General features: G+C 47.9%; 1 protein-coding gene across 1 annotated transcript in view; it reads right to left on the reverse strand.

Annotated features, from left to right (window-relative positions):
• PHACTR1 (phosphatase and actin regulator 1) overlaps positions 1-23158 on the reverse strand; it is a 516206-nt gene that overhangs the window by 38316 nt on the left and 454732 nt on the right. Inside the window, exons 7-9 of the mRNA XM_068994199.1 lie at positions 21938-22259; positions 3839-4089; positions 1385-1541 (exon numbers count right to left, since the gene is read on the reverse strand). Coding sequence (XP_068850300.1) covers positions 1385-1541; positions 3839-4089; positions 21938-22259 — 730 coding nt within the window. The remainder of the gene's footprint in view (positions 1-1384; positions 1542-3838; positions 4090-21937; positions 22260-23158) is intronic.

A 23158-nucleotide genomic window follows, 5' to 3' on the forward strand; every position in this document is an offset into this window, starting at 1 on the left:
ATGGGACCCTCAGACCTGCGGATTTGAAGCTTTCGGAGAACTAATTTAATTTTTAAAGCACATACCCCCACATATGCCATTTCTTTATCAATAAGTTATGTATAAGTACTGCTGCATGACATTTCCAGAGAAGGCAATGGCACCCCACTCCAGTACTCTTGCCTGGAAAATCCCATGGACGGAGGAGCCTGGTAGGCTGCAGTCCATGGAGTCGCAAAGAGTCGGACACGACTGAAGGACTTTAGTTTCACTTTTCACTTTCATGCATTTGAGAAGGAAATGGCAACCCACTCCAGTGTTCTTGCCTGGAGGATCCCAGGGACGGGGGAGTCTGATGGGCTGCCATCTATGGGGTCGCACAGAATTGGCCATGACTGAAGCGACTTAGCAGCAGCATGGTATATATGTATAATACAGACACGATTGACTCAAAAGAAGAATGATGTAAAATAAATTTAAGTTCTAGCTCTATTTCATCTACCACATACCCCAGTGGATGGCCAAGTTAGCCCCCTGGTTCTCTGCACCTGGCCCGAGTCTGTATACGTAAGGCAGAGCAACACACACCCAGCTGACTGTGTTCATGTCTGAAGGGCAGCCCATACCTCTAAATAACGGTTAGTTGAAATAGTTATTCATTATCAAAGCATTCAAATGACTGAGGTTTAGGAGAGTCTGACCAATAGCATCAATGAGAAAACATTTTTAGAAGAACACTATTTTTGCATTTTTAGGTAGAAACTCATGTACAGATATGAGAGTTGGACCATAAAGAAGGCTGAGTGTCAAAGAATTGATGCTTTTGAATTGTGGTGCTGGAGAAGACTCTAGAGAATCCCTTCAACTGCAAGGAGATCAAACCAGTCAATCCAAAGAAAATCAATCCTGAATATTCATTGGAAGGACTGATGCTGAAGCTCCAGTGCTATGGTCACCGGATGTGAAGAGCCAAATCACTGGAAAAGACCCTGATGCTGGGAAAGACTGAGGGCAGGAGGAGAAGGGGACAACAGAGGATGAGATGGTTGGATGGCATCAGCGACTCAATGGACATGAGTCTGAGCAAGTTCTGGGAGACAGTGAAGGACTGGGAAGCTGGGCGGGCTGCAGTCCACAGGGTTGCAAAGAGTCACACATGACTTAGTGACTAAACAACAACAGCCTTAACACTGGACATCATTTTACTTGTTTCTGCTCCCTTCTTCCAATTTGGGATTATTCTTAAGAGTGCCACATTATATTTTTATGCTATTAAAACCATCAGGATAAAATTATGTTTTACATCGTGCTCACTCCATGAGGACCGCAAACATGGTCATAGGCTTTTCAAAGAGAATGAGATTTCGAGTATACCTCAAACAGTCCAAGGAAGCCACTGACCTACCTGGTGAGCTTGGTGCCAATCTGCTGTCGCAGCTCCAGTCGCTCCTCATCCGTCTGCCGGGGAAGGATGTTCTTTTCTTCCAGCTCTCGCTTGGAGGGCCTGTTGCTGAGCTTGATGGCTAAGGAGTCCTTCCTGCACACCTTCATGGCCAGGGAGCCTGCAGGAGGGGAGAGATGAGTTAATAAAGTCATTGCCAATCTGAGGTCCGGGCTCCCCTAGAGTCAGCTGTGGCCCACAGGGTGCAAGACAGGGAGACAGATATAATAGCCGAACTCCTGAGAGAGGTCAAGACCTCAGTCCAAGGAGGAAAGTGACTGTATGTCACTTTCATAGTTTCTGCCATCGGCATGTCCTGACTGCCTCTTAGTGTGCTGGGCACGTGAGGAGCACATGGGCAATCTGTGACGGGATCTCTGCTTCCCCAGGAACTCCCCACCTGGTGGGAACATCACAAAGGAGGCCAGGACAGACTGTGGAGCATAAAGCAGGCTGCAAAGGACGGAGGATGAGGGGCTGGCATGTGCAGGATACATGAGACTGACAGGCAGCCGGCTGGAGTGCATCTGCCTGTATGAAGGCTCAGAGGTGATGTGTGATAAGCCAGGGAATCACAAAGAGAGATCAGCTACAGCGGGGCTGCGGGTGTGGAGCAAGGTAAGGCTGGGCAACATGGGGTCAGCGTCGGGTGGGAAAGCTCGTGGAAAGGCAGTATTTGGGCACTGCTTTTCAACATAGGAGGTTCTGAGCACCTTCCATCTGGAATAAATCCATGCTTCTCAACCAGGAGAGATTTTTGCCCCCCAGGGGACATTTGGCAAAGTCTAGAGACATTTTTGGTTGTCAAACTGGGGTCTGATGGGGAGGCTGCTACTGGTATCCAGTGGGTAGAGGCTATTCAACATCCTACGATGCACAGGGCAGCTGCCATGACAATCAGTCATCTGGCCCAAGACGTTACGAGTGCTGAGGCTGGGAAACCCTGATACAAAATGCTCCGTCATCTGGGCAGAAAGTGATGGGCAGAGGCTGGACAACATGGGCCCGTGGCTGCCCCTCTGTGGTTCTCTCCTCAATAGCAGCACTGTTTCCGGTGCTCAAGTTTAGTTCGCTACCTGAAGCCCAGTATGTGAGACAAGAGGAAAGGCCTGGGAAGCACCAAGTTTAGGGGATCCCTTTGGATTCTGCATAGTAAGTGCTTGTCTTCTTTCTTCTGCTGCTGGTTTTAGAACATGGGCTCTGGAGTAAGGCCCAGGCAGCTTCAGCTCTCAGCGCTGCCTCTTAGCAGATGTGAAGCTCTGGGCAAGCTCCTGGCTGCTTCATTTCCTTCTGCCCCGCACCGACGACCCTCTCCCCCCGCCCCCCCACCAACCTCCCCCATAAAAGGAATTTATGCCCCTGGGGGTTGTGAGATGTAGATAAGAATGAAATCTTAGTCTATTGTCAGGCACACAGTAAAAGTGCCATTATTTAAGTTCATGCGTTAAAGGTTGATCAAATATCAGTCAATATTCATTCAATTGAAACATTCATTTTTTTATAACCAGAATGACAGATTTTGAACTTTGGTTTTTTAGTTTTTTCCCTTGTTTCTTAGCACACTGAAAGGCCTTAGAGAAGAAATTTAAATTCAGGACTTCTGAAGTGGTTGAGGTATGCTTAAAAATGAATTTGTTCCATATACAACAGTTAGTACTTTAGTGTATTCTGTAGACTGGAATTGAATTTTAAAGTGCTTTCTTCTCTTTGCTTTTTTTTTTTGGGGATGGGGCTTTCCCTGGTGGCTCAGATGGCGAAGAATCTGCCTGCAATGCAGGAGGCCTGGATTCGATCTCTGGGTTAGGAAGTTCCTCTGGAGGAGGGCATGGCAACCCACTCCAGTATTCTTGCCTGGAGAATCCCCATGGACAGAGGAGCCTGGTGGGCTACTGTCCGTCGGTCGCAAAGAGTCCGACACGACTAAGCGACTAAGCACAACACCGCACATGGCACCCCACAGAAAGCAATCAGAGAAAGAACATCTAAAGAGGTAAGAGATGGCAGCATGGTGCTGCAGTTTCTAGAGCTGTGATGTTGTTCAGAAGACCCTTCCCCTTTCATTTTACTAATGAATAAATAACACTGGACCTCAGATTTGAATCTACAGAGGTGAGCAGCTCCTTGCTCCCACCACAACCCCCCCCGCCCCCGCCCCCGCCACGCCACGCCACGCCACGCCACGCCACGCCACGCCACGCCACGCCACGCCCCCGTGCCTGCCATGCCCCGCCCCTGCCCCGCCCCGCCCCCGCCCCGCCCCGCCCCCGCCCCGCCACGCCCCCGTGCCTGCCATGCCCCGCCCGCCCGCGCCCGCCATGCTCGCCCGCGCCCGCCATGCTCCCCTGCGCCCGCCATGCTCCCCCGCGCCCGCCATGCTCCCCCGCACCCGCCACGCCCCAAGAGTTTAGAAGTACCTACTGGTATACAATGAACTGTCGTCATCCTCATCCTCTTCCTCCTCCTCCTCCTCTTCTCTTGTGTACAGGCAAGAAGAGTCTTCGTAGTCTGACTCATGAGGCACATTTTCTTTATTGTCATCACATTCAATCACAACAGTTGGCACTTGTCTGATTTCCGGAAGGCCCAGAGGCCCTGCTTTTGTGACACTGTCACCCGAGTGCAAACCAGAGCTGTGGTAAGAAGCAGAACAGGGGACCCGCTGCTCAGAGCTGTTTAAAAAGAAAGAAAAGAGGGCATTCATTCCGGCTAAGGTGTCGTATGGAATGCATGGGAACCTTTTAAAACCCTGGCTGTCCTGCACTCGGAAGCGAAAGGTCTACGGGGCAATTTGAGTCCCATTTTTCACCGCCAGCTCAACGTGCTGGGGCCCCAGAGTGACCTGGTGGTGTCAGCATCTGCTCTCTTCTGACCCTGGGCAGACTGTTAACTTTTCTGAGGCTGTTTCCTTGGATGAAACTGGGTAAATCCTATCTTTTTAGCAGGCCTGGTGCATGTGTGCCCCACCAGCAGGGCCTCAAAGGAGCCCCACACTTGTTATTTCTAAAAAGGGCCCTCCAAGTGGTTTCTAGACATTGTCCATATCAGTCTGTTCTCCAGGACAGCTTTTGGAAACTCAGATGTGGCTATCTCGTCTGTTAGAACCCTGAGTGTCTTCCTAGTCTACAAAACCAGTGCTCTAAGACTGATACAGAAAAGTTGTCAAAAAATCCACACCGCAGGCTATACCATTCATAACAAAGAACTAAATTAACTGAAACGTAGCTTCTTATTACATCTTGCCACCACCTCTGATGGCCAAGGGCAGGAAGGGAGAAACCTTCTGGAATGGTGTGGTCACTTAGAAGACGTGCTCTAACTAAATAAAAGGTCTCACTGCCAGAGGAGAGAGAAACCATTAGCCTGGAAGCAGCAGTTTAAGCACAGCCTGACGTGTAATACCTTGTATCGTCTGCCCCAGCCTCGTCCCCCTACCCTTGTCCCCACACAATTCACCTCCTTCACATGCAACTACGCAGTGCACACTCCTGGCCTGGGATGTGCTCCCACCTCACCTTCACCTTGCTCATCTCTGTCTACCTTTCAGTACTCATCTGAGGCAACACTTTGCCCAGGTTCTCGGGAGATTCCACAATTTTGAAAACTGGGAACATCCATTTGCTTACTGGATGGGGAGGAGTTGCCCCCGCCAGCCAAGTGCTAGATGTCTGCAGGGGCAGGGACTGTGCCCTCTTCACATCTGCAGCAGGTGCCTGGCACCGTGGCTGACGGTAAATGAGCACTCGGTCAGTGCTGATTGTCCTTGCTGGGCTGGAATCCCTGACATTTAGGTGCATTTAAAATGGCTGATGAGTCATACTCATAAGTATTAGTGAAGAGATCAGTCCTTAATTTTCAGGGAGTATTTTTAGTGTACTGCAGAGCTATACATGCCCCTGACCTGACTGGCACTTTTAGTAACGGCTTAATGACCGAGTCAAATATGTGGGAGAACTGAGGCAGAAAAGCAAAAAGCGAACAATTATTGAATGTATCACCCACTGTGCTGCAAACTTCCACATCCAGTATCTCACTACCTTGTTAATAACAACCCTGCAGGAGAGGTGTCAGTTATCCTCCTTTTAATAAGCAGGAAATGGAAGCTCTGAGAGGGTAATTAATAAGCCCATGATGGCACAGGTGGTCAAGGAGCCAGTTAGAATTTGAACTTGCTCTGTTTCAATATGATGTATCCAAACACTGAATTGTGATACTTGTAAGATTGTGTATTTTGGTTGAACACAAACCCTACTAACCATGCACAAATATGCACGCAAGGGGGAGGAAACATCACGCTTTGTCAACAACATGTGTACCAAACACACATCGTGACTCTGTAAATGTTTTAGATGTTACTAACCAGGGTAAGCAATAGTGTCCCCTCTCCTGTCACGGTCAGGTCACAGGGCATTGAGTTTAAAGGATACGTCTTAGACGCTGGGTTTAGAATGGTCAGGACGGGGAAAGGACTCGAGTGTTTACCTATTGTCACAACGACCTTTGCACCAGAATGGCAGTGTTGAGAAGCTGTAATAGAGCCTCATATCTTCAGTATCCATTCCCCACACCGGCACCTCCCAACCCGGTGGTTGTGCAGCATGTGAGATCTTAGTTCCCTGAAATGAAGTGAAGTTGCTCAGTCGTGTCCGACTCTTTGTGACCCCATGGACTGTAGCCTACCAGGCTCCTCCCTCCATGGGATTTTCCAGGCAAGAGTACTGGAGTGGGTTGCCATTTCCTTCTCCAGGGGATCTTCCCGACCCAGGGATCGAACCCAGGTCTCCCACATTCCAGGCAGACACTTCAACCTCTGAGCCACCAAGGAAGCCTAGGAATCAAACCCATGCCCCCTGCATTGGAAGCATGAAGTCTCAACCCCTGGACCATCAGGGAAGTACCAACTGTTCAGTTCTTTACAGAAAGAGTTTCCTGACCCCTGATCCAAATGAATATTTCTAACCTCTATCATAAGGGGACAACAGGATGAGATGGTTGGATGGCATCACTGACTCGATGTACATGAGTTTGAGCAAGCTCTGGGAGTTGGTGATGGACAGGGAAGCCTGGCGTGCTGCAGTCCATGGGGTTGCAAAGAGTCAGACACGACTGAGCGACTGAACTGAACTGATCATCCCTCACCCCTTAGCTTTTCTGTGTGAGCTATGTTTGAAGTCCACTAGTTTTATGTTAATTATGTGTTTACAACCTATGTTAAAATAAATATGCACCTATTAAAACTTTACATGGCACTGGGTAGCATGGTCTAGTGGTCTAAGGTGCTGGATTAAGGCATCAGGTTGTTTGGGGGCATAGGTTCGAATCCCACTGCTGCCAAGGAGCATTTTCCCCTTCAAGGATCACAGTCTTGTCGTGGTGAAGGGACTTGCTTAACTCAATGAAGCTATGAGACATGCCATGCAGAACCATCCAAGATGGACAGGTCACAGTGGAGAGTTCTCACCAAATGTGGACCACTGGAGGAGGGAATAGCAAACCAGTGTTCTTGCTGAGAGAATCCCATGAACAGTATGATAAGGCAAGAAGATACGACACTGGAAGACGAGCCTCCCCCCACCCCCCGGTTGGAAGGTGTCCAATATGTTACTGGGGAAGAGTGGAAGGCAATAGCGTAGGTACACCATGTGAGATGCCTGGCTGGATGAATCAGAAGCTGGAATCAAGACTGACCAGAGAAATATCAATGACCTGATATGCAGATGACACCACCCTTATGGCAGAAAGTGAAGAGCTAAAGAGCCTCTTGATGAGGGTGAAAGAGGAGAGTGAAAAAGCTGGCTTAAAACTCAACATGCAAAAAATGAAGATCATAGCATCTGGTCCCATCACTTCATGGCAAATAGAAGGGGAAAAACTGGAAGCAATGACAGTTTTTATTTTCTTGGGCTCCAAAATCACTGTGGACAGTGACTGCAGCCATGAAATCAGAGGAGGCTTGCTCCTTGGAAGGAAAGCTATGACCAACCTAGACAGTGTATTAAAAAGCAGAGACATTGCTTTGCTGACAAAAGTCCATCTAGTCAAAGCTATGGTTTTTCTAGTAGCCATGTATGGATGTGAGAATTGAACCATAAAGAAGGCTAAGTGCCAAAGAACTGGTTCAAACTGTGGTGCTGGAGAAGACTCTTGAGAGTCCTTTGGACTAGCAAGGAGATCAAACCAATCAATTGCAAAGGAAGTCAACCCTCAATATTCACTGGAAGGACTGATGCTGAAGCTGAAACTCCAATACTCTGGCCACCTGATATGAAGAATTGACTAATTGGAAAAGACTCCGATGCTGGGAAAGATTGAAGATAGGAGGAGAAGGGGACGACATCACTGACTCGATGGACATGAGTTTGAGCAAGCTCTGGGAGTTGGTGATGGACAGGGAAGCCTGGCGTGCTACTGTCCATGGGGTCGCAAAGAGTCAGATAAGACTGAGTGACTGAACTGAACTGATACTGAAGCTCCAATACTTTGGCCACCTGATGCGAAGAGCCAACTCATTGGAAAAGACAGTGATGCTGGGAAAGTCTGAAGGCAAAAGGAGAAGGGGACGGCAGAGGACGAGATGGTTAGATAACATCGCCAACTCAATCGACGTGAATTTGAGCAAACTCCGGGAGATAGTGGAAGACAGAGGAGCCTGGTGGGCTATAGTCCACGGGGTCACAGAGAGTCAGATGCGGCAATAGTGACCGAACAAAAACAATAATAACAAGAATTAAAACTTGTAAAAAGCTTGTCTTAAACTCCATTAAGGTACCACCAATGATGTGTGCACATATATATATATATATATGTACACCACATTTTGATTAAATCAATCTTGGCATGGTTGACCTTTTGGCCTGGGTCCTTCTTTGTAGTAGGGGGTTGTCCTGTGTATTGTAGGATGTTTAGCAGCAAACCTGGTCTCTACCCACTAGATGCTAGTGGCATTTCCTCTGGTGGTGACAACCCCAAGTATCATCATATATTGTCCAATGTCCTCTGGGGGGCAAAGCTGCCCATTTGGGAACTAGTGGCCTAGAGTATAGGGCTTCCCTGGTGGCTCAGACGGTAAAGAATCTCCTGCAATGCAGGAGACCCGGGTTCGACCCCTGGTCTAGAGTATGCAGACAGCTCCGCTACCTGCCGCATCCTCAGAGTTGTACCACATGAGTCTCCTCTAATGCAGCCTGGGTATTAGTGCTCAGGAATCTGCAGTATTCGCTGAAGGGTGAACTGCTCAGATCCCCTGACCTGCTGTGTATCAGGCTGGCATGCTGGGGGCGGTACCAGCCATCTGACATCGTGACAGTTTGGCTGAGTGCATTATCTCTGCTCCTGCTGTGGTCCCAAAGCAGTTACCCTGTTAACACAGGCGCTCTGAACCCATCTGAGGGAAGCGGTTTGGCTTGTTACGTGGCCCAGATGGGTGAGTTACAAAATGACACTCTAGCAGCCTGAAAGAGTCACCACACCTTCCGGAGTACCTGTCAACGTTCCCGAGGCAAAGCTGACTCATGTAAGCAGATCTATTCTAGACCACTCAGGTCAACACTCTTTGGGGATTAAGCACTGAGTTTGCTCCCAAGTCAAATGGATCTCATTTTGAAATAGAAACGCGTATTTTAAGTGCTAATGAAAGGTAAATGAAAAGCACTTTTAAAATGTGTGCAGTATACTTATTTTCTCTAAAAGAATCATCAATTAAATAAATTGCCTATAATGGAAGTGATTTATGAGCAAGCTAGTTTGGTCAGACATTATTCAGATTTTGGGTTTCCCCAGTGGCGCAGATGGTAAAGAATCTGCCTGCAATGGGGGAGACCTGGGTTCGATCTCTGGGTCGGGAAGATCTGCTGGAGAAGGGATTGGTTACCCACTCCAGTATTCTTGCCTGGAGAATTCCATGGACAGAGGAGCCTGGCAGGCTATAGTCCACGGAGTCGCACAGAATTGGACACAACTGAGCGACTAACACTTGGTAGGAACTTTGATATACACAGAATGCTTTGTTGTACTTGTGAAATTCTCTTGTCGAACCTGAATTTACACTCCATGGTGATAACATGGTAAAGTGAAAGTGAAGTCGCTCAGTCGTGTCTGACTCTTTGCGACCCCATGGGCTGTAGCCTACCAGGCTCCTCTGTCCATGGGATTTTCCAGGCAAGAGTGCTGGAGTGGATTGCTATTGCCTTCTCCAGGGGATCTTCCCAACCTAGGGATTGAACCCGGGTCTCCCACATTGTAGACAGACGCTTTACCATCTGAGCCACCAGGGACGTCAACGTGGTAAACACAGTGTCATTAAAGTAGGTGAACATACACACAAGAGAAAAATCACACCTGGGTTGTGTCACTTTCTCCTCCAGGTGGGCGATTAGGAGCTAACTAACACTCGAGGTAACCATGGAGCCCTTCACCCTGACCTCATAGAGGGAGTCTCCCCAACTCTTCCTGGGCCACTGCCTGTAACAGTGATGAGAGCTGATGCTTTCAATGCTCACACGGCACCAGAATAAATCCACGTAAGCCTCACAGCCACCCTATGAGATCAGAATTACTGTTACACTCCCATTTCAGAGAGGGAACGTGAGGCCGCTGGGCACGGTCACAGCGAGAGGGGTGCAGGCCTTACTGAGCTCAGGCAGTAGGGCTGGTAGAGCCTGGTCTCGCACTGATGTCACCAGGGCAGCAGCAGAGCGCAGCAATGGCTTCAAGATTTACTTTTTTCAGAACTTTCTCTCCTTCTCACCACCACCCACACAACTCTTTGCTGCTGTCAGACAGGTCTGAACATGACATTCCCTCAGTTAAAAGACCTTTCAAGGGTCTCATTGTCAACTGGACAAACCTCACCCTCTTTGGAATGGACAAGGGGGTGCCTTGCCATCTGTGGCCCTCATTCCTTCCAATCTGATTTGTTACTGTTCTTTACCATGCACCCCGAGTTCCAGCCACAGAGGCCATTTGGCTTCCAAAGCACGCTGTCTGGTTCCAAATGTTGCTTCTTGACCTGCATACAGATTTCTCAGGAGGCAGGTCAGGTGGTCTGATAATCCCATCTCCTTAAGAATTTTCCACAGTTTATTGTGATCCACACAGTGAAAGACATTGGCATAGTCAATGAAGCAGAGATAGATGTTTTTCTGGAATTCTCGCTTTTCCTATATTGTCAGTTAGAACGGGGCATGGAACAATGGGCTGGTTCTAAATTGCGAAAGGAATATGTCAAGGCTGAATATTGTCACCCTGCTTATATGTCACCTAACTTATATGCAGAGTACATCATGTGAAATGCCAGGCTGGATGAAACACAAATTGGAATCAAGATTGCTGGGAGAAATATCAATAACCTCAGATATGCAGATGACACCACCCTAATGGCAGAAAGGAAGAGGAACTAAAGAGCCTCTTGATGAGAGTGAAAGAGCAGAGTTAAAAAGCCGGCTTAAAACTCAACATTCAAAAAACTAAGATCATGGTATCTGATCCCATCATTTCATGGCAAATAGACAGAGAAACAATGGAAATAGTGACAGACTTTATTTTCTTGGGCTCCAAAATCACTGCAGATGGTGACTGCAGCCATGAAACTGAAAGACGCTCCTTGGAAGAAAAGCTATGACCAACCTAGACAGCATATTAAAAAGCAGAGACATTACTTTGCTAACAAATGCCCATCTAGTCAAAGCTATGGTTTTTCCAGTAGTTATGTATGGATGTGAGAGTTCAACCATAAAGAAAGCTGAGGGCCAAAGAATTGATGCTTTTGAACTGTGGTGTTGGAGAAGACTCTTGAGAGTCCCTTGGACTGCAAGGAGAGCCAACCAATCAATCCTAAAGGAAATCAACCCTGAATATTCATTGGAAGGACTGATGCTGTAGCTGAAGCTCCAATACTTTGGCTACCTGATGTGAAGAACTGACTTATTGGAAAAGACCCAGAAAATGGGAAAGATTGAAGGCAGGAGGAGAAGGGGACGACAGAGGTGAGATGGTTGGACGGCATCACCGACTTGATGGACATGAGTTTGAGCAAGATCTGGGAATTGGTGAAGGACAGGGAGGCCTGGTGAGCTGCAGTCCACGGGGTCGCAGAGGCGGACACGACTGAGCGACTGAACTGAACTGAAGCACGCTGTGAGCTCTCCTGACATCACTGCACCTCAGAACTAGCCCCTCAGCGTTTGGGTGCAGCAGCCCACCCAACCTCAGGGAGAGCCCTGATGCCGTTTCTTTTGAGCAGCCTTTCCTGATTTTTCAGTGGAAACCAGCCCCTTCTGTATCCACAGCCTCTGTTCCAACCTCTTTTTTAGCACCTGTCGGGTTATATTATAATCATATATCTAAGCATTTACTCCCTGCCCCCAATGACTACAAGCCTTTCAAAGACAGAGGCTGATTATCATTCTCTTCATATCCTAGCCTCGTTTTTGTCCACATTTTAGGAACTGATGGAAAAGTCAATCAAATATTTGAAGTCTCTAGGAATCAGAGTAGTCATAATACAGTTTCCATCATTTAATTCACTAAAATAATCATCCTTGACCCTTAGATAGTCTTCCTGTGTAGAGAAAGTGTCCTATGAACAGACAATTAAAGATGTGGAAATAGCGAACTAGGGTTCTTAAGAAGTTAACGCAAAGAGATAGGGCAGAGAGATCTGTGCAAGGAAGAAGGCCAGGGTACCCAGGACAATGTGAGCATAGAAGGTGTAACAGAGAGCTTATGGTCACCACATTTTTCCCAACTCTATGCTCACAGGCTCTCAGGCCCCTTCAGTAAGATTGTTCAGGGTTTCAGGCTGCTTTGTATGGTGAGCTGGTTGGGCTAGGAGGTGTCTTCTCATGTGACATTCTACAATGAATTGATATTAACACCAAAGGGCCTACATTATTCTCCAGGGGCGGAAAAAAGAGATTCTGTTCCCTCATCTCGAAGGCTCCAAAGGATGTAACTCTCCTGAGATGTGTTACGAGTAAGAAGAAGAGATGCAGTGGCTTTCTCGTTGCTGCAGTGGGGGTGCAGCTCCCGGAGGATGGAAGGGCGCCACTATCGTAGGTGATGCTCCCTCCCGTGCTTCGTACCTCCTCCAGTGGACAGATGTAGGCACACAGCATCTAACACGTTCACTGGCGCATCACCTGCCTCCTCCAGTGAGAGGGAAGCCTGGGAGGATGTCCATTTTGCTTTGTTCTCACTTTTTCCCCAGAGGATGGAAGTGCCTGAATACTTTCCTTCATGAAACAACTGAATAAGCCAGAAGGAACAAACAGAAGTTTACCTAAAATGGGAGGCCTGCCATTCAGAGACACACGAAAATAGGATTCAGGAAGCTTGAGAGTAAAACGGCAGTCCTAAGTCAGTAAAAAGCACGCGCTGCAAACTCTCTTCGCCTTCTCTCTGTCCCCGTGACATGTCAGGGAAGTCCAAAGCTGTCTCTTCTCCCCTTGGTGCTATCTCCATCCAAAACAACACTGAGCCAGTCTTCTTTTTGGAAAATCCAACTCTCCAAGCAGGCTACTAAAAGAAGTAGGGGGCTTCCCTGGTGGCTCAGTGGTAACGCATCTGCCTGCAGATGCAGGAGATACGGGTTCAATCCCTGGGTCAGCAAGATCCCCTGGAGAAGGAAACAACAAGCCACTCCATTAAGTATCCTTGCCTGGGAAATCCCACAGACAGAGGAGCCTGGTGGGCTACAGTCCACGGGGTCGCAGAGAGTCAGACATGATTTAGTGACGGAACAACAGCAAGCCAAATAGGAGACACGTAAACTGAGAACACAGGGAGCTTCCCTGATGGTCCAGTGGCTAAAACTTCACACTTCCAATACAGGGGGCCTGAGTCCAATCCCTGGTCAGGGAACTAAATCCCCCACGCCACAGCCAAGAGTTCTCGTGATGCAAGTAAAGATCTCACATGCCGCAACAAAGACTGAAGACCTCATGTGCCATGACCAAGCCCTGCTGCAGCCAAGTTTAAAAAAGACAAAGAACACAATGGCACCCCATCAGGCCCCCATCCCCACTCACCACTCTTTCCTATCACTTAAACAGTCACATGTTTCTAAGAAATCCACAGACTTTGAAAACTGAGACTGTTTCACCTTTCCTGTTCATTACTGGGTGAGGGAGAGGCAGCTTGTTTTTAATAATTCATTAAGAAATGCATGCCAAGACATCTGTGACAACCAGGGTCATTACACAGTTGGCCCCCTTTCAAGGGAGCTTAATAACCATCACTGTATCTCAATCACATGATAATAGGGAGATGCATATAGAGCTCTGTGAATAATCCTGGGCATGGGATTACCCGCCATCAAGCACCTTTGATACTCTCCTAGGAAATCAGGGGCAGGTTTTGAAATTAAAAATCACTGACTATTTTAAATCCTTCATCTTCCCTGAAAATACCTGGGAATCATTTCACCATTATTTTTAAGGAAAAATGTATCATAAAGGGACATTGGTTTCTGGCATCTGGTTTCATATGCAACCATTGTTAAAATGCCAAAGGAATAAAAAAAAAAAAAAGACGATGACATTAACCTCCTGAAAGGACAGAGAAAATTTATTCCCCTCCAATAGGATACTGAAAATGACATTAAACTTCAACAGGAACGGCTTTTGTCATTCAGACTGCACAGAGTCATAAAGAGAATTTTCAGAGAGAGTTTTCAGTAGGACGTTTCTTCTTGGAGCCCAAAAACGTGTGAGAAATTATGCTACAGATTGCAGTGCCTGAGGCTGGAAGATGACAGAAGTAACCACTAACACCCTACTGCTGCTGCTGCTAAGTCACTTCAGTCGTGTCCGACTCTGTGCAAACCCACAGACGGCAGCCCACCAGGCGCCTCCGTCCATGGGATTTTCCAGGCAAGAGTACTGGAGTGGGGTGCCACTGCCTTCTCTGACTAACACCCTAGAAAACAGTTAATCAGCTTCCCCAGAGGAAAGCAACCACGCATCGTGGTGCTTATCACAGCCTTCTAAGATAAGCAACTCGACACTGGAGATCTTGTGTTTCTGTTGGACTTTAGTCAGCAGGAAACGATGCCATTCTATATACAGAGCAGGGGACTGAGCTTTCCTGAGTGGAGAATGTGTTTTCAGTCTTTTTTTCCAGTGGTGGTAATGAATGCAAATGAATGCATTTACATCCCTTTTTCTGTCCTTCTAGGGACCAATGGAGAGAAGGCAATCGTACCCCACTCCAGTACTCCTGCCTGGAAAATCCCATGGATGGAGGAGCCTGGAAGGCTGCAGTCCACGGGGTCGCTAAGAGCCGGACATGACTGAGTGACTTCACTTTGACTTTTCACTTTCATGCATTGGAGAAGGAAATGGCACCCCACTCCTGTGTTCTTGCCTGGAGGATCCCAGGGACGGGGGAGCCTGGTGGGCTGCCGTCTATGGGGTCGCACAGAGTCGGACACGACTGAAGTGACTTAGCAGCAGCAGGGACCAATGACCCACATTTCTGAGATGGTGTCTGGGGTCAGGATGTGGTGAATAAAACCATAAGACACCCAGAGTCTGACCGAGAGCATTCTTCATCTCTCACGGAGGAACCAGATGGCGGTGGTTCTTCCACATGACTTTGTCCCTAGACGTCAGCCAACATCCCAGGTCATGCTTGTCTGGATGTGGGGTCAGGAGGGCAAGACCTGGAGTGAGGACCACGTTTGGGTCCCAGCTGAGCCACTCATTAGTAGAGCTTCTTGCTTTTTCAGTTCCTCATCAGGTAAATGGAGAAATCCTTCTACCAAACTCAGGCTGCTGCAAGATCGGAGAGTAATGACTTGTAAACATCAATATTGGTAGTTGCTGTTTCAGCAAGGGATGTACTTAAAGCTCAGCAATTTATCATAAACCAATCATTATGGATATTATCCATTAGTTTATTAAAACACTTCCTTTAGCCTTTTCAATATCTTTGGCCTGCACAATCTTTCTGGATAAATGGTTTCCAAGAGGATCAAAGAATCGTTACTTTATCATCAGGCAAGGGCGAGATTTCTACTGATGCACACATAAGAAAATTCAGTCGCAGATTCTCTTCTGAAAAACATACTTCCTTTTTTTAATCCCTTTAAGACTTCGAAAGATGTTAATGAATCATCTAGTCTCATTTTAACCTTCCTCTGACCAGCTGGCTCACCAGCCTTGTAGGAAAGGTTTGTCTTGCTCAAAGTGACATTACCTTGCTCTGAAATCTCATCCTACCCCTTAAAATAGCAATTATACTGCAAAACATTATCTACATGCAGCCACTTACAGATGATAAATATATGCTGTAAAACTGAAGTACTGGCCTAAAGTAAGAGATTGATAACTCTGGCCTCAAAGGGTCAGAGACAAATGTCTCACCAGAATTGCAAAAGATTTTGAAGAGATGGTCATCAGTGTAAGAAAGAGATGCTTTCCCTGGAAACACATTTCATTTGAAAATATATGCCATTTGCTAAACGATGAGCAAAATACCAAACTTCTTCAAATAAACACCACTTCACAAATCAGATAACACGGGTATTCAGAGGTTCATTTTTGCTTGGTACCAACGCATATCTGCTCACCATCACATGAACGCTCTGACTTGCAGGTGGAAACTCTGACAGAAATCAGTGCAGTAATTATGTCAGACTGATAAAGCTAGAAGAAACCCAAGGGCCCATCTAGTTCAGGACCAAGAGTTATTCTTTTCCCATGACCCTGGAGGCCACATAAAGAAAAGTAATTGTCACCTTGAAATGTTTTAATACTGATTATAAACGAACTGTGATCTTTGAAAAGTCTATAGATAATGATAGAATAATAGAATTAATGAAGATCGAAGGGATTTTTTTTGGGGGGGTTACTGATTTCAATTTCTTCTGTCCAGTGTTGAAACTGTCCCTTTTTCAATAATCTGGACAGGCAGTAATGTAATCCCTAGCTAATGTATGCAATACTCAGTATTTTACTGAGTAATAATTTTACATTATTATTGTCCTCATTAATAAGAGTTCAAGATGGTTCTGGAAGCCTTTCTGGGTCTGGTTGGTCATTGTTGTCTGGACTATCTATAATTAACACAGATATACAACTCCTCTGGGAAAGCCATTCCATTTCTAAAAATATTCACATTAGGGTTAATTTCATGGCATGGAATTAGAGGGTTGACCAGAACATCACCAGACGATCTCTCACCTGTAGGGTTTTTCTTCATGGAGCACACGAGTAAACCACTTGGAACAGCGGCCAGCCTGATCTTTTAAAAAGATCTCCTGTATTCTCTCCAAAGGTTCCTAGGCTCTCCTTAAGCCAGATGACAATCTTCTGTCATTTCCCTCATTCTCTATGATTGGTCCTCTAAAAACCTGGCGAATAACTGTCAACTTCCTGCCTTTTCTTATTAAAAATCTCATCGCCCAGCTTGGAGTATCACTCCTTCCTTTAATATGCCTAGCATATTCATGCTCTCATTCCTTTCCCCATCTTCTCCCAGTTCTTTTCAGTTTAAATGCAGCTCTCCAGAGAAGCCCACCTGTGGACCCCCTGCCCTGCTCCCCGGGACGCCCCCACCTCCTGCACCCTTACAGGTACTGGCCGCCCAGTGCGTGCTCCCAGCAGACTCCAAGCCGCTCTGAGGGCAGCACCCTTATGTTTCGTGCAGGGCTGTACCACCAGCAGGGCAGCAAGCTCTGAAGATTCTGAGGGTAAGGAGCTCCAGGAACACTGGAGGTGGAGAAGGGAGGGAAAGAGACCCAGAGGTCAGCCTCCCTCCCGCCTCCTGCAGCACCACGGTCACCAGGGTCTGGATGCTCAGCGGCTCCTGGCTCCCGGGGCAGGATGGGGCACTCCGAGCAGAGCTGGGCGTAGTGGCGGCCTGCCGTCCCTGACTCACTGGGCAGGCGCACCACGTGCCCCAGCAGCACCTCTCCATCCCCGCCAGGGCAGGGGTAACACGGGTGGGCAGCAGCAGTGGGAGCGGGGCCTCTTGCACCACATCCACTGCCATCCTCCCCAGCTCTTCTGGGATGGGCTCAAGCTCTTTCCTCGCGGGGAGGAAAAGCAGCTGACAGTGAGGCTCCTGGCCAGGCTCACGCCTCAGTCCCTGTCTAAGAAAGAGAAACAGGACAGAAGGGGTGGACCTGGGAGGCAGCCACGCTGCTGTGGAAGGAGGCCCTGGGGCCACCCTGTGGAGTCACCTTCAAAAACGACCTGACTCACCAGTGAAGAGAAAATAAACAAAGATGATCTAACGCTGGGAAACCAACTCAAAATTTCCAACGAGATTGGATCAATCTGCAATATGCCTTCTAGGGGCACTCAAGGTTGACTTTGTGTGTTGGAGAAGGCAATGGCACCCCACTCCAGTACTCCTGCCTGGAAAATCCCATGGACGGAGGAGCCTGGAAGGCTGCAGTCCATGGGGTTGCTGAGGGTCAGACATGACTGAGTGACTTCACTTTCACTTTTCACTTCCATGCATTGAAGGCAATGGCAACCCACTCCAGTGTTCTTGCCTGGAGAATGCCAGGGAATGGGGGAGCCTGGTGGGCTGCCGTCTATGGGGTCGCACAGAGTCAGACACAACTGAAGTGACTTAGCAGCAGCAGCTTAGCAGAATTTTGCTTAACTTTCACTATCATTTATTTACAGACATTTACTGTATGCTGTGTAATAAGACGACTGATGTGGACCGATCGTCATTTGTTCCTCACGAACAACCCTATCGAGGTTGGTGGTATTATTATTAACCCTGTTCTAAAGATGAGGAATCAAAGGCAAAAGGAAGTGTGATCTCTGAGACTGAAACCCCGGCGTTTAGATTCTGGAGCCCATGTACTTAGTCGTGATGCAGGGACTGCCTCCAGCCTGGCCAAGCCGCCCAGTGACTTTGATAAACACAGAAGATGGTCTCCAGTTCCCTCCCCCAAATCTAGTGAGCCAGCACCACATCACTTTGCTTACAAAGATCCATCTAGTCAAAGCTCTGGTTTTTCCAGTAGTCATGTATGGATGTGAGAGCTGGCCCATAAAGAAAGCTGAGTGCTAAAGAACGGATACTTTTGAACTGTGGTGTTGAACAAGATCCTTGAGAGTCCCTTAGACTGAAAGGAGATCAAACTAGTCAATCCTAAAGGAAATCAACCCTAAATATTCGTTGGAAGGACTGATGCCGAAGCTGAAGCTCCAATACTTTGGCCACCTGATGCCAATGAGCGGCTCATTGGAAAAGACTGTAGGAAAGACTGAGGGCAGGAGGAGAAAGAGGCGACAGAGGGTGAGATGATTAGATACCATCACTGACTCAATGGATATGTGTTTGGGCAAACTCTGGGAGATAGTGGAGAACGAGGAAGCCTGGCATGCTCAGTCTGTGGGGTCACGAAGAGCTGGACACGACTTAAGTGACTGAAGAGCCACCAAGCACTGTAACTAACTAAAGTGACTTTAGTGTCATGAGGCACAGGTTAGGGTAACAGGTAAGAATCTTCACTCAAATCAAAACAGATTTAGAGTAATTTTGGGAGAACAAGAATAAGACAGAAAAGGGTCTAGAAACCATCTCAATACATGATCAACAAAATTATTAGCCTGAAAGGGACAAACCACTGGATAAAGGGAATATTATCTATCTTCAAAGATTTAAAAGTCTCTCATAGGAAAGGAAGATGAGAAATAAGACTGGGACAAGGGAATTATAAGAAGAAAGAAATCTGCAGTAATCAGAGCTTCTGGACAATGGGGTGAGTTATGCTGGAATCCGTCCTTCTTCTGATCTCATCCACCTGCAAAATCCCAATATCTCCCTCCTTCCCCACTTGCTCTCTGATTCATTTCAATAAAGAACTTGATCTGGTGTAGGTCCAACAGACCTATTCATTGGCCTACACGCGACTGGAATATTCTACAAAGACACAGGGAAATCAGGAATACCTTCTAACTTATTGGTTAGTACTTTCAATGGAGACTTTTTAAATGGCATGCTTTCATTGGAAATGTACCTAGTGACATCCTACTAGTATGCTGGGTGACCATCTTTTTCAGACGGTCAGATCTTTCTGGAAGAGATGCAAAAATGTTCTCGGGGTTACAGGAGATATGAGGAAACTGCATTCACTGCTAGTGGTCTGTTTTTTTTAAAATTTTTTGATGTGGGCCATTTTAAAAGTCTTTATTGAATTTGTTACAATAGTGGTTCTGTTTTATATGTTTCAGTTTTTGACCCCAAGGCATGTGCGATCCTAACTCCCTGACCAGGAATCTAACCTGTACCCCCTGGATCACTAGTCTTCTTTATGAAAGCAGTTGCCAAATTGCTATGAAACTATCTACAAGTTTGGTCTCAACTTCTGTACAATTTCTGCAGATGGGCACCGAGTTTATGGACTACTCTTTTGAGTAGCTGGTATGAGGGAACCCAGTCTTCCTTAGGTTCTTTGCTGACGTAAGTCTCCCTAAGTGGTGTGAGGGTTAAGATGATAATAAAGGATGTAAAATAAATGACTAAAAAATGCCATCCAAATTTTACATTACTATTGTCCTCATTAACAACAATAGCAGTAGTTAGGGGACTTCCCTGGGGGTGCAGTGGATAAGACTCCACACTCCCAATGCGGGGGGCCCAGGTTCGAACTTTGGTCAGGGAGGTAGATTCCACTTGTCGCAACTAAAGATTCTGCAGGCTGCAACTAAGATCCGGTGCAGCCAAATAAGTAAGTAAAGACTTTAAAAATATGAGACTCATTCATTAAAAAAAAAAAAAGAAAGAACAGTAGTTGAAAATGCTGGCAATGGGCCAAATATAATTTTTTTTCCCCAGTGAGGGGTGATATTAATGTGAACCAATCAAGTCAGAATTCTCAGTGATAACAACTTCCCTGGGAGTCATTAATATCCCAAATGTAGACGATTTGGCTGAGACAGAGGGAGGGAAAAAGCCACTGAGAGGCAGGGAAATCTGAGAAGTGAAAGTCGCTCAGTTGTGTCCAACGCTTTGAGACCTCATGGACTGTGGCTCCACAGGCTCCTCTGTCCAGGGAATTCTCCAGGCAAGAATACTGAGTGGATTGCCATTTCCGTCCCCTGGGGATCTTCCTGACCCAGGGACTGAACGGGGCTCTCCTGCACTGCAGGCAGATTCTTTACCGTCCGAGGTACCAGGGCAACTACGACAGAAAGCTCCCAACGGTGTCCATCTCGCCCCCAGCTCTCTGCCTGGCGACTGACCTGGCTCTCGAGGCTGAGGCTTAGTTGCAGCCCGTCTGCAGGACCCAGGTGACTAGCCTGGGGCAGGCACCCAGGACCCCAGCCCAGGCACAGCCTCATGCGAGACCGCAACACTTCCTTCTGGTCACACCACAGAACAAAGTCAAGCAACATGCCTTGGAATCACACTGGGAAACAGCCACCTCTTGGGCACAAGCGAAGTAGTATTTGAACACACACAGGAGCAATTCAGAACCAACACGAGAGCTCTCCCTGGGTGGAGGGGGGTTAGGGCCGCTTCTACAGGCCTGTCCTTGGATTCCCCCCGGAGGCAGAATCTGATGAAAGAGACTTTGGCGGTTGTAGGTACTTATTCAAGGCTCAAGCTCGGATAATCAGACTTCATCTGCCGCTTCCTCCATCAGTGAGACCAAGGCGCAGCCCTTCCCCTTTCTTTGCTTTTCTAGCACTGCCCTAGCCGTGATCATCTTTTCTTATTCTACATCTGCATTGCTTTTCACATCATAAAAGTAATATACAAAAAATCAAAAATTAGGCAGTACAGAAAGAGATGAAATATAAAAGATTTTCTGCCATCTCCCCAACCTTGGGGTTACCACATTAATAATGATGTGTATACATTTCCAAAACATGTTAATGCCTACAGAAGGGCAATACGTACTACCCATCCATTCATGCGTGCATCTATTCACCTATCCACTCACCCACATACACACACACACACACACACACACACACACACACACACACACACACACACTACCTCTTGATAAATGTGATTGTTCTAGTCTGGCAACTGGCAAAATGGTTTTTTTCTCCAAACTTCTCTTGACATTCAGATTTTGGTCTGATTTCACTTTCAAGCTGCCCTGCCCCTGACCTGCCCCATGCTGGCAGGAGTGCCAGCCCTTGAGCTGGTCTTCCTACCCCTTGGCTGTGGTCAGGTGCCCCAATCCCCCCCCACCCCCCGCTGCCCCCTCCTGCCCCCCCACCCCCTGCCCTCCCCCTGACCTCCTGGCCCATGATGGCAGGAGTGCCAGCGCTTGAGCTGGTCTTCCTATCCCTTGGCTGTGGTCAGATGCCTCAATCCCCCTCCTGCCCCCCCTGCCCCCCGCCCTCCCCCTGACCTCCTGCCCCATGCTGGCAGGAGTGCCAGCCCTTGAGCTGGGCTTGCTACCCTCTGGCTGTGGTCAGATGCTGCAATCCCACTCGGCCACTCCAGACAAGCCCCCCTCCCACCCTTCCACCTGCCCTCCCGCCCCCCTTCCCCCTCCCATCCCCCCTCTGGTCCCCCCACCCACCCCCTCACCTTTCCAGCCTCTGCATGGTCATGGCCAGCGTTTTGTTCAGCTCCTCAATCATCCTGCAGCCTGACGGGTGCAGGGGCAGGGAGCCGGTGGCAGAGGGCAGGTGCTGGCCCAGGCTGCCATACTGCAGCTGATGCTGGATCTGGGAGGGCAGGACGGTGTGGTGGTGCTGGGCCCCGCCCTGCGGGCCGCTCTTCTGGGCAGCGTAGGACGCCAGGGAGAGCTCCGGCCCCCCCACAGGCATACAGATCATGACTTTCTTTGGAGGTAGCGGAGGCGACAGCTTCACTGGCAAGCAAGGCAATTTCACGGGGGCACCAGGATCTGCGGCGGAAGGAAGGTGAGAGGCAGATGTGAGGTCAGGGGCATCAGGAGAAACCTAGAACACCATGAGTGCCCACCTGGGCTTGTGGCCCTCGGGATGGGGCCCTGAGATGAAATTCATCAGCTGAAGAACCGGCAGGTGAGTGTCACTCAGCGCACTGTGTGAGTGGCACTCAACCGCCGGCTCTCACTTCCTGCTCGAAGCACGCTGGGACTCAGGTGCTGCGGGCATGTGCCACCCCACTGTCAGACTGAGGCTCACCAGCAGAAAGGGGGGACGTGCTCTTCTGCATATGGAAACCCAAGGATATTCAAAGAGACTTTTTTTCAGGATATGTGCAATACCAACAATTTTGCCACTGTAATGGGAAAATAGCCTCTTGGCTGGCACTTTCTAATAGGCATGGGATTAGAAGCCAGGCTGAGGTTCAAGTCCACTAAGAGTGTGTCCCTCCAGAGGTAACTGTAATGCCACCAGCTTTAATTCCCTCATCATCCCATGCTTTTTAGGATTCAGGGTCACAAAGTGTGACCAAGAAGCCCTGCTGCTCTGCTAAGACATCCCCTGAGCCTCAGTTTTCCCACCCATAGAAAGGGAGTACTGTCTACCCTCTAGGTCCATTATGAGAAGTAAATAGATTCACGTCTACACCATCTCCGTGTGACGGGATGAGAGGGTTGAGTCATCCCAGAAGAAGGGGCAGCTCTGTATAATCAGTTCCTCCAAAGGACACTTTTAAGAATTTTACAAAACCCCCACCCAAACAAGTTAGCAGAGGGCTTGAGTATAAAATACACCCAGTATAGTCCTTGATAGGTAATATCTGCTTGCTTGCTTAGTCATGTCTGACTCTGCAACCCCATGGACTGAAAGCCCATCAGGTTCCTCTGTCCATGGA

Source organism: Capricornis sumatraensis, chromosome 22, assembly GCF_032405125.1.
Source record: "Capricornis sumatraensis isolate serow.1 chromosome 22, serow.2, whole genome shotgun sequence".
NCBI classification, from domain to species: domain Eukaryota; kingdom Metazoa; phylum Chordata; class Mammalia; order Artiodactyla; family Bovidae; genus Capricornis; species Capricornis sumatraensis.